The 16,330-nt window shown below is 53.8% G+C and overlaps 1 protein-coding gene and 1 gene segment (V, D, J or C); one reads left to right on the top strand and one right to left on the bottom strand.

The window, feature by feature from the left end:
- Window positions 1-1,223: 1,223 nt before the first annotated feature.
- Window positions 1,224-1,529, bottom strand: LOC141934213 (feather keratin Cos1-2). Its single transcript, XM_074849550.1, has one exon. The coding sequence runs from the start codon at window positions 1,527-1,529 to the stop codon at window positions 1,224-1,226; it is 306 nt and encodes a 101-aa protein (XP_074705651.1).
- Window positions 1,530-4,917: 3,388 nt separating this feature from the next.
- On the top strand, window positions 4,918-7,663 carry LOC141933954 (T cell receptor alpha variable 4-like). The segment is given in 4 exon segments: window positions 4,918-4,969; window positions 5,641-5,926; window positions 7,379-7,415; window positions 7,547-7,663. Coding segments are annotated over 4 exon segments (492 nt in total).
- Window positions 7,664-16,330: the final 8,667 nt, after the last annotated feature.

The following is a 16,330-nucleotide window of genomic DNA, read 5'->3' as shown; positions in this document are numbered from 1 at the left end:
TCAGATGTTCTGAGCTGTGCTTCATGAGCCATAATTCCCTCTTCATGTAGGATGAGTGTGAGGGGATTTCCATTCTTCCACTTGTACACTTTTGTCAAGGCATCTGGATGTTCACATAGGAAATAACATATGAGAGTGTAGTGTCTGCTGAGACACATTTCCACTGATCAGAAGGGATGAGACTTACATGTAACAAATTCCTCTCTCCCCACAATGGCAGCCAGTTCCTGAGCACAAACTCTCTGGAGGGACCAGTGAAGCAGTCAGGAGCTCTGCACTTACCCACAGCTCTCTTGGGAAGTGCACCCAGCACCCTTGTCCTCACTGATCTTCATGTTCTCCTGCACACTCTGTCTCAGAGCAATTAGATCCCCCTCAGAAATACACTGTTTCACTGTCCCCATTTCTGTGCTGACTACCCTCAGCTCCCACAGGTGTAGCTCCAATTTCCAGCCTCAAGACATTCAGCAGCATGGGCGACTTTTCCCTGCTAGTCCCATCCATGTGTGCTGGCCATGGCCCCTAGATTGAGTGGTGGAGGGCAGAAGAATATGGAGTAGCAGCTCTGGGCCATCCCAACGGCCGTTCCTTTCTTTACTACTCTTGCCATTCTGCAAAGCAAATCACCTTTCAGAGCCCAAAGCCAACCCCCTGCCAAGGCAGTGCAGCTCCAGCCATAGCAAGAGGAACGCTCTTGCTCAGGAGCTGATGGGGCTGCTGAGCCCTCAGAGCCTCCTGCCTTTCTGGGCATTTGTGCACAGGGACACAACAGGGCAAGGTCTCCTTGTGCCCTCACCCCCTTGCACCCAGAGCAACACCCTTCTCCTTTGGCAGCTTGGGGCGTGTCCACACAGGGAAGGACCACATGGTGGACAGGCTTGAATGCAGCAGAAATTCAATGAGTCAAAAGAAGGAACAAAGTCACTCCAAGTGGAGGTCAGCAGTACAGGGAACCCCCTCTTAGGGGCAGCTGAGAATCTGCAGTCCTTGGCCATAGAGAAGTTCCTGCATGATGTCTGTGCCTGTCCCAGGGAGGGAGAGGAGATAGATGGATGTTACCCAGCTGGTGCAGGGGGGTGTGAGGGGAGGCAGTAAACAAAGAAAATGGACAAAAAGACAAAACCATTCAGCTACCCTGAAAACAATCTCCAAAATGTTCATCCTCTGCCCAGCACCATGTTCTGAGTTCCTCAAGGTGTGTCCGTAGGGATTTACCAGGACCTTTAGCAGGGGGGGCACCTTCTGCCACAGTAGCGGCTGGTAATGCAGGAGAGGTCAAAGCCCCCAGAGTTGATGGGCACTCCGTCACAGCTGAGGATGCTGCCAACGGCAGCGGAGGTGGAGGAGCCCACAACGGTGTTCTGTGGGAAGGAGCTGAGGATGGGTCCGGGCAGGGTCACCACCACGGGGGAGGGCTGGATGGCAACGGTGGAGCTCTGGCACTGCCTGACACAGGGCTCATTGCAGCTGTTGGCCAGCGGGGTGGGGCCGCAGGGCCGGCATGGCAGGCACTGGTCATAGCAGGACATGTCTCTGAGGGTGGAGGTGCACCTGGGAGAGAGGGCAGGGAGGAAGCAGAGAACAAGGGTGGGTGAGGAGCTGCCTGTCACAAAGGAGTCAAGTCCACTACTTAGTGGGGATATGGAAGCTCTGCTAGGAGCCACATGGTCTTCATTCCCCACAGGGAGATGCCTGGCCTACGGAGGCTCTCTCCTAATTCATAAACTGAAACCATCTTAGCCTCCCAGTCTCTCTGTAAGCAGACCTGGTCCTCGTTTCCGTCTGTCATGGCAAGAAAATCCAAACCCCACGACAGGACAGAGCAATATCAGCTGGGACATCTCCAAAGTGGAGATGTCCCTTTAGAAGAGGAGGAGAAGGGGCTTCAGACTCACCTGGTTCCCAAGCAGAAGGAGCCAAGAGAAGTGCATGAGAGAGCAGGGACTTGGGCTGCCTTTTATACCTGCCCTTCACTGCCGCAGGACCAGAGGCACCTTTGCAGAGGTAACAATGTTCTGACAAGCTCATCTTGAATGCAAACCATCGCAGCTAATGCTATGGGCTGTGCTTTCATTTCCTGCACTGCTCCTTTTCATTTCCAGGTTTGTGCCATGCCCATTCCCCAGTGAAAGCTTGTTCTGAGCACTGGGATGAAAGGCCCCAGGATTTCTAGGGCAGGAATGCAGCAGTGCTGGCAGAAGACTCAGCTCAAGTGTTGGATGTTTCCAGAGCAGGCAAGTGATGTCAGTCTGGGTCACTCTGTGGGGCTCTTTGAAGTGTTGTTCTCAAGAAAAAGTCCAGCCATCCTCAGCCACGCTCTATGAATCCCGCACATAAGATTGTTCCATAGCCTTCTCTTTCCATGTCTCCCTCCTCAGCTCACCTCAGTGGTCACTTGTTGTTGCCTCCCCAGGTGTAGGTGTTGTTGTGCTGCGGTTTGACCCCATCCTGCCTAACACTGCCCAGTGCCCAGGGATCCTCAGCAGAGTCCATGGTCCCTTTTGTTCCCATGTGTGTTCTTTCCTTGTCTTTACTTGTAAGCAGACAGGTTTGTGTGGATGCACATGGGAGCAAAGATTTGTCTATAATTCCATGCTGGTGTGCACAAGTGTATGTGTGTGTGTCCTTGTGTGTCCTTCATCACGAGGGAATATGCTGCTTATGGCCCGGCCAGTCTCCTCTGCTCTGTCCATGAGCACCACAGAGCAGCAGGTTGCCAGGGTCAGAAGGAGCCTGAGTGCAGCTGAACGGTGATGGCACCAGCCTGCTAGAGATGTGTCCAGGGAAGAGGCTCTGAAGTGCAGCCCCTGGATCCTGAGACCTCCTTTTCATGCCCCTCCAAAGCTCACGCTCCGCTGCTGCCAATGTCAGGCCACTACAAGGACGGTTTCACTCCAGGTTGGGTCCTTAGTTTAATTCAGTGTAACAGCAGTGGGAGTGCCTCAGCACGGCTGGCAGTGCCCCCTCCCTGCCTCTCCAGGCCAGGACACGGCTGCTCTCCCCAGCTCTAGAGAGTTCAGAAGGACGGGGATTGCTTTCTGGGCAAGGAGAAAGGCTGAGGAATCCTGCTGACCATGTGCTGGCCATCCCTGAGTGCATCTGCTTCCCGTGCAGTGCCGGTGGTGTCTGGGCTGGGACATGGCCCTCTCTCAGGTCCATCTCCATGACAAATGTGTTTTTGCATGCCATCAACCTGGTGCTGTATCAGGCAGGGACCGAGATCTTGGATAAAACAGGTACTGAGTGAAAGGAGCATGAAGCCTGATATCGCTGTGCTGTGAGGGGAAGGACAGACCCCGTGGTTTTCACAAGGAAAGGTAAAGAGCTGATGACTGCTTTGGATTTCAGCCCACAGGGACCTTCCTGTCCCACACTGGAATCTTATTCTGAGTTCTCAGCAACTGCCTCAGGGAGGGAAGGGATGCTGAATTCAAGACTGCATCCCCCAAAGTCTGCTGCAGTCCCACAGGGGTGTCACAAAGAGACTCTCTTTCTGACAAAGGCTGTGTACAGTGGGTAAATGTTCTAAGCCCATCTCCCCTCCTGAATATTTGTCTGCCTGGGCTCAGGCCCAGCTTGGACACAGTGCAGCCAAGGCTTCCCCCCTTCCCTTGAGTGACCTCGGGGAGATCAGTGCCAGGGAGCTCTGCTGGGAGAGCTCAGCCAGGGCTGATTCCCCTCTCCATGGAGCTGCTGCTGAGCTGAGGCTCTCGTGTAGCTGAGGGAAACCTTGCTGGTGTCTCAGGAGGTAACAGGCACTGTGGACAAGGAAAGGGCACGGGAGGTGTGTACCTACAGTTTAGCAAGGACCTTGACAGACTCTCTCACACTTCATTTATGACAAAATTTGTTAGAAATGGTTTCAGTAAGAGAATGATAATGTGGGTGTAATATTGGCTGGACTACCAGGCTCAAACAGTTCTGATGAGTGGTGCAAAGCCCAGCTAGCAGACACGTACTGTTGGGCTTTCTCAGGGATCAGCAGGAGGATCAATACTCCAATGTTTTCATGAACACCACGAGCAGTGGGAAGGTGAGAATTTTCTGCAAGTTTGGGGATGACACCCAACCACAGGCAACAGGCAGACACTGATCTCTGTCAGACAAATTGTTGCCAGCAGGTCCAGGAAATAAGCGTTCAAAGGAAAGAGAGAAGATGGACTGGACTGTGGAGGTGCTCTGTGTCATGAGTCGAGGCAATGAAGAGCTTCTGGGATAGGGAAATTTCTAGTTAAGCAAGAGGCTAAAAGAAAGAATGAGAACTGGAATGGATTTCCCTAGGAGATTCTGCATCCTCCATCCCAAAGCAGCCTGATTTAACAGGAACTGTTGCAAGCGGCGTTTGATCCAGACAACCTCTGCAGGTCCCTGCTCAGCTACACTGTGGCTCTGTGATTCCCCCTGTCCCCTGCCCTCCCTGAAGCCTGCACGCCCAGGTCACCCTTGGCCTCCCATCCCCTCTGCTAGAGAGCAGCTCGGAGGCATTGTGCTCGGCCTGCAGAGGGGCAGCTGAAGGGAGGCTCTCAGCCTCCTCCGTGCCATGGGCAGGAGGTGAGTGGCTGCTGTTTGCAGGCGCTGAGCTCGGGGACAGCTCTGGGAAGCTGCTGCATGTGCTGGGCCAAGGCCCTGCTGCTGCCCCAGGCTGCAGCTGGCGCTGGGCAGGCTTCTTGTTGCTGGGGAGCCCTTGCTGGAGGAGGGAGAGAGTGGGATTGCCGGGAGCGCAAGTGGTGGCGGTGCAGAGCCGCTGAGCACTCTGAGCCCGGGCGAGCCCCCGAGCGGCGCCGGCGCAGGGCTCAGCCCCGGGGCGGAGCTGGCGGCGGCCGAGAGGAGCGGAGGCGGCGGAGAGGAGGCGCCGCGGCCGGAGCAGAGAGCCGGGGCTGGCGGGGGGCAGCGAGGCGCGGGCGGCGGAGCGGCGGGATGCGGCGGGGCCGGGGCGCAGGGCTGGCGGGGCTGGCCGCGGTGCTCCTGGGTGCGCGGGGCTGGCGGCGGCGGCTGGGACAGGGGCTGCGGGGGCCGGGGGTGGGCCAGGGCTCGCCTGTGACCATCCTGCTCCTCTTGAACCTTGTTCCCTTTTCTGTCCTCCCATGTGAACCCAACTAGGTCATTCCCTCCGAGCTTGCCTCTCTATTCTCTTACAGCACTTTTGCTCTATCTATCCATCCATCCATCCATCCATCCATCCATCCATCCATCCATTCTTTCCTCCCAGCCAATCTCTTTTCCTCAGTCCCTTCTCCTCTTCCTCACTCGGACTGTCCTTCCAAACATCTCATTCACTTCCAAACAGCTCATTCCCTTCCAAACAGCTCATTCCCTCCCATCTTGCCTCTCTATTCTCTTACTCCACTTCTTCATCCATCCATCCATCCATCCATCCATCCATCCATCCATCCATCCATCCATCCATCTCTCCCAGCCAATCTCTTTTCCTCACTCCCTTCTCCTCTTCCTCACTCGGACTGTCCTTCCAAACATCCCTCATACATTCCTGTCCCCAAACAACCACTCTCAGAGGAACTGTTTCTCTATCCTGTGTTCTCAGATCACACCCCCATCATCTGTGAAGTGTCTCCTTCTCCCCTCTCCCTCTGCACGACATGTTCAGCTGAAGCAAAGGGATTCTTCTTTTCTCCTCGGCAGTGGCTGCGGGCAGAGCCCAGGTGCAGCAGGAGCCGTCGGCAGAGACCACCGAGGGCACCGGCGTCACCATCAACTGCTCCCACCCCAACATCCAGACCGGGGACGTCATCCACTGGTACCGTCAGCTCCCGGGCCGAGCCCCCGCATTCCTCGCGCTCACTCTGAAAGGCTCCAAAGAGCTGCAAGCCCCGCCGGGGCGGCTGTCGGTGGCGGCAGACCGCCGGTCCAGCGCCCTGTGGCTCGCCCGGCCCCGGCGCGGGGACGCGGCGGTGTATTACTGCGCGCTGGGAGACACGGGGAGAGGAGCCGGGGCTGCGGCCGGGCACGAACCGCCGCGGGCGGGGCCGGGCGGGGCCGGCGGGGGCGGGGGAACAGCCCGGGAAGGGCCCGCCAGGGGGCGCTGCCGCTCCGCCCGCCGGGGCCGCCTCGCCCCGCCCGGACCCGCCCGGACCCGTGCCCGGCCCCGTGTCCCGCGCCGCTTCCCCCGCCCGCCCGGCCCCGCCACCAACACCGGCACCACCAGGCCCCCCCAGCAGTCAAGGCCTGGCCTCAGCACCTCTTCTCATTGACGGCCGCTGCGGGTCTGTGCTCCCGAGGCCACCAAAGAGCCGCGCTTGGGCAGCGCTGCCCAGGGACAGGCAGACGGGCTGGGCAAGGCAGGCAGGGCAGGGCGGGCTTTCCCCCAGGCTCTCTTGCTGCCTCCCGACGGGCTCAGACTCTGCTGCCTAACGGGGCATCCTCGGGCCTGTCTGTAACGGCCGGCCAGCTCTGCCTCAGAAATGCCTCGCCCAGGGGACAGAGTCCCAGAGCTTTTGCCCTTCCCGGGCACATGCACCAAGGGCTCCCCCAAGGCTGTTAGTACCGCCAACAGCCTCCCTGCACGTTCGACGGAGCCAATTAGTAACGGGACAATTAAGAATCCAACGCAGCCAGGAAGTACCCGGTGCAGCAGAGCTCCTCCTGCCCACGGGCAGCCGGGCAGCCCTCGGCTCACACGGAACATACAGGGCCCCTCCTTGGGCTCCGGCCTTTCCCCCCGAGGACAGCCAAGGGAACCCCGAGCAGGTGCTTTCCTCTGCCCCGGCCCCACGGGCACTCCAGGGCTGAGTTGCTAATGCAAAACTTTCCTTGAGAAAGAACAGCCAGAAGGGGTTGCACATTTCATTACTTTCTAAAAGCTCCGATATACAATGAAAACTGCATCCTCAGTTACAGGCTGTCACGGAGCTTTCAAAATGTTTCTGCTCATGTTACAGGTTCATCCCATGGAGTCAGGATTTCAAGCTCCACAGTGAGAGGAGAAGCGGATGTCAAGGTCACAGGCACGTTCAAGCGCTCCCCTCAGTAGCTCATTGTTGAGACCATGAGCCTGTTTGACAGGATTCAGATTTTTCTGATTTGAGGCCCAGGAGACACAGGAAAAGCCTGGTCTGGGCACCTGAGGTGGGTTAAACTTGGCTGGGTGCCAGGTGCCCCACCAAGCTGCTCTATCACTGCCCCTCCCCAACTGGACAAGGGAGAGAAAATATTACCAAAGCCTCGTGAGTTGAGATAAGGAAGGAAAGATCACTCAGCAATTACAGGCACAGGCAAAACCACTCACTTTGGGGAAATCAGTTTAATTTATTGCCAATCAAATCAGAGTAGGATGGTGAGAAATGAAAAACAAGTCTAAAACACCTTCCCCCTTCCCCCCTTCTGAGGCTCAGCTTCACTCCTGAATTCTGTGCCTCATCCCCCTAAGCAGCACAGGGGGATGGGGAATGGGGGTTGTGGTCAGTTCATCACACATGTCTCTGCTGCTCCTTCCTCCTCACACTCTTCCTCTGCTCCAATGTGGGGTCCCTCCCATGGCAGACAGTCCTCCATGAACTTCTCCAACGTGGGTCCTTCCCATGGGCTGCAGTTCTTCACTGGGAAGAGCCTGCGGGCTCCAGCCGTTCGCCTGGGAACCCTGTGTGGCTCAAGTAGCCAACACAGCTCTTCAAAGTCCATGGTCAGAGGGTTCCAAGGCACAGAGTGAAGGATCAGCCATGGTGCCTGTCCCAGCTGGACTTTGTAACTCGGTTTCCAGGGAACTACTGGCAGGGGGACAAACAAGGCAGAGCCACAGGCATGGCCAGGCCAGCACATGGATCAGCCCCATGGTCACATGGCATCAGCCCCTCTTGTCCCTGTTTCCAGCTCTCCTCCCATGCCTGCTCCAGGACAAACTGCCTTGATCTGTGTCTCTGCTGCTTCCCCTAAACAACCCATGCACAACCCCTTGCACAGTCCCCAAATGCTTTTCCACTGCATCCCATAAGGAGTTCAATCCCATTGCAGGCAGAAACACCCCTGAGTTTATAAGATGATCCTCTCTTCTCACTCTCCTCAGTGGTGTCACCTCCACACAAGAATTCAACTGTGATACCTGAAGGGATGTGGACAAGATGTCTGTGGAGCAGAGGGTTGTGCTGGATGTCCTCCTGTCCAAGAGAGGTCATGTCTCTGACTCTGGCTGGGATGTTTACAGCACGTGCTGTTCCCAGAGACATTTCCCTTGAAGGGCCTCATCTGTGGTGTGGGGAGAAGGGAAAGAGAACTCCTGTAGGGACAGGAACTCCTCCTTCCAGCTGCCTTTGGCTGTTCCAGGTTCTACCTCCCTTTAGACACTACTAAAGAGGGACAAGGAGCCCATCAGGGGCTGCAAAGGGGCCTGTCTCCAACCCCGAGAGAGGTGGGTGCAGGCCCCTGTCTCTGGCTGGACACGGGATGGCAGGAGAAGTTCACCATGGACACTCCTCCCATGCTGGAGGCTGGTTGGGCTGGTTGTGATCTCCAGGAGCAGCAAGAAGCAGGCAAACAGCCTGCAGCTTCCTATTGCCTGACAGCAGGCTGCTTGATATCATCCTTCAGGCTCCTGCCTGAACTTCCAGGTGCCCCAGACCCCATTGGCAATGTGATTGGAGCTGAGAGGCACCACTTCTACAGCAGCGTATGTGTGTCTGAGGGGATGCTCAAGCACCTCCCAACTTGGAGGGTTGAGAAAAGCCCATTTGTGGCCTGACTGCCCAAAGATGAGCCCCCCAGTGCTGAACAACCTCCCCTTGGCCCTTGCAAACCTGGAACACATTAAGAGTCACAATTTGGTGTCTTCCTTAGGGCTGAGCACTTGAACAACTTTAATTTATCTCCCTACAGAGCCTCCCTGTGGCAGAGGTGTGGAGTCCCAAGCACATCTGTCTGCAGCATCAGGGAGAGTGTTGCTCCACCCTTGACACTGAGGTTTGGTGGATGCTTTGGGCTGGCAGAGGGAGGAGAAGTAGTGAACTCTCAAGCTTCATCTCCCTCTTTCTGTGTGTACCCTGGACATGCCGTGCATGGGAGTGTGTGACATGGTCCTGGTTTTCCTGGCAGCACTGGTGGCACTGGCATCTTTTAGTGAGACACAACATTCAGGCTGGGGAGGAGCAGGGCAAGAGGTTGTCCTGCCAGTGGTGGGAGGGGAAATTCCAGTTGTGACTCTGCAGGAAACTGGGGCTGATTCTGTAGGTAGAGCAGAGACTGCAGGTGGGACTGGAACATCGTCAGAGAGATGTCAGCTGTGATGGGAATGGAGAGAGGAAGAAGACTCTGCACATCCCTGTGAGAGTTCACAACCACCTTTCTAGGGTTTTTTTTTGCACAGGTGTTTTGAGAAAGACAGAGCTGCTAGGGTAGAGTCCAACACTAGAAATGGAAACTTCTCTCCCAGGCATGTTTGATAAAATGCTTTCAGCCTGTGTAGGAATGGCCAAAATCATCAGGAGAAGGCTGGGTCAATGCAAGGAGTGTTGAAATTCCTTTCCGGCTTTACAGGTCATGCGCAGAAGGACTCTGTGCTCCAATCTCCTCCAGAAAGGACCATCCAATCAGGATACAACACAACACTCTACTTTGATTTCTTCACCAGGTATTCCAACCCCGACATCTACTGGTAACAGCAGCTCCCAAACCAGTCCCCTCCAATGCTGCTGGGGGTGAGTAAGTACAAAGCTCGTGTGGATTCAGGGAATTTCTCCTCTGTGCTGTCTGCAGAGGACTCCCAGGTGCTTCTGTGTGTGGGGAATGCCGAAATCCAGGACAGCGCTCTCTGTCTCTGCGTGCTGAGTCCACATCTGTGCCCTCAGTGTGCAGCACTGCGCAGGAAGGGGAGGGTGTGTGCTGGGGAGCGACTCCCTCCCCACCACTGCTTGGGTGTAGCTCTGAGCTCAGCCTGCCCAGGAACTGCACACTGGTGCTGGGGTGAGGCTGGGTCTCTGCCTGCCCAGCCTGTGCAGGGGGGTGAAAATTTGGGCATATTGCAATGAATCACAGAACTGGTTGGGTTGGAAGGCACCTTCTGAGATCATGCAGCCCCTGTTCAAGCTGGGTCAGATAGAGCAGGTTGCCCAGGACCATGTTAGTTTGGTTTTTTAAACCGGTGTCCACTACTTCTGCTTCTGTCAGTGGGCACTGCTGAGAAGAGTCTCTTCTTCATTCCCTCCCATCAGGTATTTACAGACACTGCCAAGATCCCCCTCGAGCCTTCTCTTCCCCAGGCTGAACACTGCCAGCCCGCTCAGCCTGTCCTCATAGGAAAGCTGCTCCAGTCCCTGCACCATTTTGCTGGGCTCATTCAGCTATCTTTCTTGTACTGGGGAGCCCAGGACTGGACCCAGCACTGCAGAGGTGGCCTCACCAGCATTAAGTAGAGAGGAAGGATCAGGCCCCCTGTCCTGCTGGTGTTGTTCTTCCTACTGCAGCCCAGGATGCTGTTGGCCTTCCTTGACACGCAGGTGCATTGCCACAGCAGATTCAGGAACAATCCTGAGCTGCTGAAGGTGAGCAGGACACAGCACTGAGTATTCAGGAGAAGTATTGCAGCTGCTTATCGAAGTCTTGCTCTTCCCTCAGTGGCCAACTGCGATGACTCTTGGAGCAAAGTCCTCTTGGTAGGAGATACGATGGCTCCTGTGGGGTTACCTCCTTGCCAAAAGAAACCCAAGGAAGGCAAATGTCCTCCTAGCCCTGCTTCTGAGGATCAGTGAAAGCCTCAAATTGTGAGCAAGACTAATCAGCCAGGCACTTGACAAGATGCTCTGTTCAACCCCTTGAGCTGTCCCCCTGCTTTTCAGGTCTCTTTCAGCTCTAGAGACACCCTAGACTCTCCATGTGGTTTCACCCCAGATCCTCGAGTGAAGACATCCAATTGTTTCAGGGGACAGGACCCTTTCAGTGTCTTGAGGAACTCGGTCACCTGAGGAACTTTACCAGAGGTCACTGTAAAGGCCTGTGGAAGGTGAGAGTCGCCAGTTCACTAAAGCTGTCTGATCAAGTCCTCTTTCCTTTCAAAGGGAAGATCAACTAAAAGGGAAAGTGATAATCAAGGCACACAATGACAGCAGTCTCTCAGGCATTGATGAGGGAGACAAGGAGGGAGACCAGAGCTCTTCAGCCTCTAATTGATGGGCCATCAGGGAACTGCAGGGGAAGCTTTGAAGTGTTTGAGGCTGAGCTTTGTAAGTGACAAGAAGTGACAAGAGGAACCTGAGGATTTGGGAGGTTGAGGGGGTCCTGCGGGAATAGGGAACAGTTCTGAAGGCATGCTTAGGAGAAAGGTCAAAGGTGGTGGGTAAGAGGGGACTGCAGAAGAGCAAGGGGAGGCAATAGAGAGAATGAAGGAAAAAAGGAGCCAGTAGCACAGAAGCAGTATTCAGTCAGAGCACATGATTGGATTTTCCCTGTTCCTGATCACCACCATTCCCTTTGTCTTATGAAATCCTTTATTGACCACCCGTACATGTAGCTTCACTCAATTTCCCATCTCAGAGCACTGCAAGGTCTGAGTGCAGCAACTGGAGAGACTGGTGCGAAAGAGAGAGTTGGGTGCCAATATTTGGAGAGCCAACCCATGCCATAGGGATTGTAGGCCTAGGGGCTAACAGTTGAATCACCAGGCCGTGTGCTGTAAAATCTACGTGCCAGCAACTGGAGAAGGGTCACAGGTCATAGAGCCTATCACCCTCTGCACCAGCAGCTGGAGGGACTGGAGTGTAAGCAAGGTCTGGGTGCCAGCAACTGGAGAAGGAAGAAGGTGGCAGAGGGGTCATACATCTTGCTGTCAGCAACTGCAGGGACCACATTGCATGTGTATGTGTGGCAGGTCTGAGAACCAGTGACTGGAGGGACCTCAGTGTGTTTCTCATTCTTCTTTGTGAAATGAACCCGATGCTCATGGGTGTGTATGTGGAATTGGCAGCATATTTCAGGGAGTGGGCAGAAAAGCTGTATCTGAAGTCTGAGACAGAGGTGGGTAAGGGAGCCCAGGGCCCACTCATGGCTGCTAGACAGGCTGATATTACCAAGCCATGGTAATGTTTGAGGGATCCAAGTGTGTGGGGATGATGGTGAGAGGAGTGGGAGATTTCACACATCTTTTTGCTAGTGAACATCAGGCTGGCCTAGCCAGAGAGAAGGAGGAGACCCAGGTGCTGGGTGAGAGGGCCCAGGCTCCAGGCAGGGCTGTTAGATGGGCTGAGGGACAGTGCTGGTATTTGGGGGATGAACAAATGTGAGTGTTGAGTGACAGCAGAGGGAGTAAGCATGTGTGTTTTCACAGAGAACTGTATGTCACAGCCATACTGGAGACAGTCAAGCCATGGGCTACTTAGGTGATGAATAGCCTGGAGCATGTCTCACATGGAGATCCCAGCTGAAAGAGCTGGGACTGTTCAGCACAGAGAAGAGAAGTCTCAGAGGAGCTCTCATCACTGTGTACAAATATCGGGAGGGAGGGTGTGAAGAAGGCAGAGCCAGGCTCTTCTGCGTGGTGCCCTGTGACAGGACAAGAGGCATTGGGCACAAAGTGAAACACAGGAGGCTCTGTCTGAACACCAGGGAACAATGTTTGACTGTCAGGATGAGGAAGCATTGGCACAGGATGCCCAGAGAGTTTGTGGGGTCTCCATCCTTGGAGGCATTCAAAAGCCATCTGGACATGGTCCTGACAAGGCAGCTCTAGGTGAGCCTTCCTGAGCAGGGGATTGGAGCAGGTGACCTTCACATGTCCCTTCAAAATTTAACAATTCTGTGATTCCATAACGTGAGACATGAGGAGAAGCTGAGAGAAATGACCTGTTTCAGCCTTCAAATGAGATGTTAAAGGGAGAGGTTTCTAACCTTCTAACACTTGACTGGAGGATGGAGAGAGGAGCCAAACCTGGAGGATGATTGGAGGAAGCCAGAGGGAGCAAAACTCCCCTTGAGCATAGTGATGGAAAGAAAGGCAATGGACACAGTCTGGAACAGGGGAAATTTATAGTGGAAATTAGGAATGTGTTTTGGTTTTACCCATGTGGTTGGAGCATGGGTGTAGATGGATCCCAGTAAGAATGGCACTGCAGCTCCATAAGGTGTTGGTTAAAATACCATTAACTGAGATAAGACAAGAAGGAAAAGGGGGATGGCACAGGTAATGTTATGCCCCTTCAGATTCTGGCAAATCCCAATTATGGATCATGAAAAGGACCTTGAGTTGGGGTTTGTCACGTGCTGCAAATCCTGCCCGTTCTGAGATTCACTGACATTGTCGTCTCTGGAGTTGTCATGGGATTTTCTTAGAAATAGGCAAGTCTGTTCATCATTTCTACTGCTGAGCAAAATAACGTTCATATGAAAACACGGTGTTTCATTCACTCCTAAAGACAAGGACGTGTTTGTGGCATCATTGCCGAGTGCCAAGTGATATATAGAGCACAGCACAGCACGTGTCCATGCCTGCTCAGGTCAGCTGCCATGCGGATCCCTAACTCCTCCAGGAACAATCATCTTCTGGTTACTGTGGGCCACTAGAGGCAGGCAGGGAGATACACTGGTTCCTGAGGTACTTTAGTTTGGATAGAGGAGAAAGCTGATACTGCCTGGAGGATTCAAACGGACAGTCGGGATCTGCAGGGCTTGGAGTGTCATTCTTCAGGTGTCAGAGAGCTGCATCCTAGAGGTGTGCTGAGGGAGGTGTAGGGGCAGACACTACGATGGAGCCAGGTGCAGAAAGTCAAACAAAGAGAGTATTAGGGATGTTGAGAGAGGAGACACAAGCATCAAGAATGGAGAGACTCCCAATGAGGATGGTTGCAGGTTGAGGACTATGGCTGTGTTTCTCCTCTCAGTAGAAATACAGAAATCCTCATCTTCCTGAACATGTCTTATGTCTGCTACGAAGCCTAGGGAGGCAGATCCACCTTCGGAGCTTGTTGTAGGGTTGTTACTGTAAAAGCCAGCAGAGGAACTCTCTAAGACTCCTTTTGGAGTTTTAGAAAGCAGGCATTCTTTGTTGCAGTGCTGGGCACACACGCCAATAGCTTCACAAAAAGTGAGTGTGCCCAAGATCTATAAGCGGCAGCTAATATACAGTGTGATCATACATACTCATATTTTTTCTGAGAAGTGAGCAACATATGCATTGGATTTCCTGCAACTAATTATAATATCTGCATCCCAATTTTCTTGCTGGGTGGTGGTCTCGAGGGGTCCCTGGTGTTCGTTGGTAGTCTTCCTCGCCATGTCTGCTGGTTGACCTCAGTGCTCACACATGCTCACAAAGGCCTGTTTAGGAGGTGCTGTGCAGCTGTTTTGTGTCTTGAGCTGGTTTGTTTTAATTTGCCCTGTCCGTGTTCCTGTTATCTTTAAGAATAGGCCCTGACTGTCTTATTTATTAATGCCTTCTCTTCAAACCCCTTTCTTCTTCATGACAGCACCAACCTTCAGCTGTATCTGCACACTCCAGAAGTTACATTGAGATTGACCTACTTTATTCTCAGAAAAAAGTATGTTCAGCAAGATGAAAAAGCAAGATGAAAGAATCTGTTAGCAAGCTGTTTTGGCTCACAGGATAAGCTTCAGCCTGTTCTTCCACCTGGGAAAGACTGTGTTGGCCTTAGAACCCACCACTTCTCTAGAAACCTCCTTTTACAGCATGAGGAGGTTCAGCACTTCCATAAGAATATTCCTGTTATTACCATTAGTGTTACCTGGATCATTATTCGCCTCATTGTGGAGGTTTTCTGTTGGAAAGCCCATATAAGACGTAAGGAAAATGACCAGCATGTTATCTTTGTTGTGATTGGTCCATGGGACCACTCTGGAGTTGATCTGGAAAGCGGGTGGCAGTAGTGGTCTCCACCTGCCCCTCCCCCCATCCCTTCGTGTGCCCTTTCAGCTCTGGGGTGAAGGGCTGCCCCATCAAAACCCCTCACAGTGCAGCGCCCCAGTGGGTGCCCCATGTGCAGCCTCTTCCCACAACTGGGACCCCCAGAGCCCCCAGGGCCCCTCACTGTGGAGATGCTGAGAATGCCCTTGGCTGAGGGAGCCACAGGTGTTGCTGCTGGAGGAGGGAGAAACCCAGAAGGAGCATTTCAGGCATAGGAAGAACAGATTGTTTCCCTCCCCCGTTTCTTCCTTTGTTCCCCCAACAGAGTCATTTCCAGCAGCTCTGTTATCTCGGGGCTGGGAGGTGCTTTTCTGACTCTCTCTCACTCAGCAAATGGGCAGGTTGGTCTCAACATGCACCTCAAATATCTCATCCTCACAGCCATCCTGGGGCAACTGCTGGGTAAGTTCTGGCTTTCTAGAAACACATAGTTCTTCTTCTCCTCAGGAAACACTCAGCAGCCTTATCGGGTCCATACGGGGAAGTACTGTTAAATACCAGGAGACCACTGGTAAAATGTCAGTTGACATCTGTGGTTTTCACTCGTTCTCTCAAAATGCTCTTACTTTTGAAAAAGAGAGGAGAGATACCTCAGGCCCCCTCTCCATCTTCTCTCTCCCCTTTGATCCATTCCTCTCTACCGCTCTCTTCTGATCCACCTGCTGTCACCATAGGAGATCTCAGCTGTCTCTGCTGTCCCATGTTTCTCCCTTTCTAAAGCAAGTTAGCAGATCCTATCAGTGCTGCTACAGGGACTTTAGAACACTCATCCCACTGACCCCTGAGGATCCTAGGGGCCTCAAGTCTGCCTCCTGCCTGGCACATCCCTGCCATGGCCTCCACTTTCCTCCTTGTGAATATATCCATGGCTCGTCTTTCAAACACTGGGCTCAGCTGTGTGTTTACTGAGGGAACAAGGACCCTTCAGAGATGACAGGGATGGGGAAGCAGGAGGAATCTTTTTACTGCAGTTCCAAGGGCGCCTCAACATTACGGAGGGGTGCTTGTCCCAGCACACAAAAGAGAAGCATGACAGTCTGTTCTCTTCTCCACTGGACACTAGAAGGAACAGGGACACAGCACAGCTCTCAGGGTCCATTTTGGTCTGAGATCTTGGAGGTCCTGCCCAAAACTAGTCTCCACCTTGTTGTGTCCAGTCCTCATGATGTTCCTGTAGGGCAAGCGACAGGAAGCTTTCTCCTCCAGGGTTTTGCATCTATTTCTGATATGCTTATACAACCCCATCCCAGCAGAGCTACTGACCTTCCCTTTCTTCCAGGCACCATGGGGCAGAGTACAGTCACCCAGCAAGAAGGACAAGTCACAGCAGAGGAGAGTGACACCTTCCAGACCAACTGCACATACCAGGTCCCTAACCTTTATGGATTCTCCTGGTACCAGCAGAGGAAAGGCCAAGCTCCCCAGCTGCTCTCGTATCAGGCAGCAGCTGGCCCAAGGCACAGTGGCCGTCTCACCACG

This window comes from Strix aluco, chromosome 24 (assembly GCF_031877795.1).
Source record: "Strix aluco isolate bStrAlu1 chromosome 24, bStrAlu1.hap1, whole genome shotgun sequence".
Lineage (NCBI taxonomy): Eukaryota > Metazoa > Chordata > Aves > Strigiformes > Strigidae > Strix > Strix aluco.
The sequence above is the reverse complement of the archived record's forward strand: the minus strand, read 5'-3'. Positions and strand labels throughout refer to the sequence as shown.

What these genes read in the sequence shown, in the direction of transcription:
- LOC141934213 (XM_074849550.1), bottom strand. Translation starts at nt 1,529, where the DNA reads ATGTCCTGCTATGACCAGTGCCTGCCATGCCGGCCCTGCGGCCCCACC.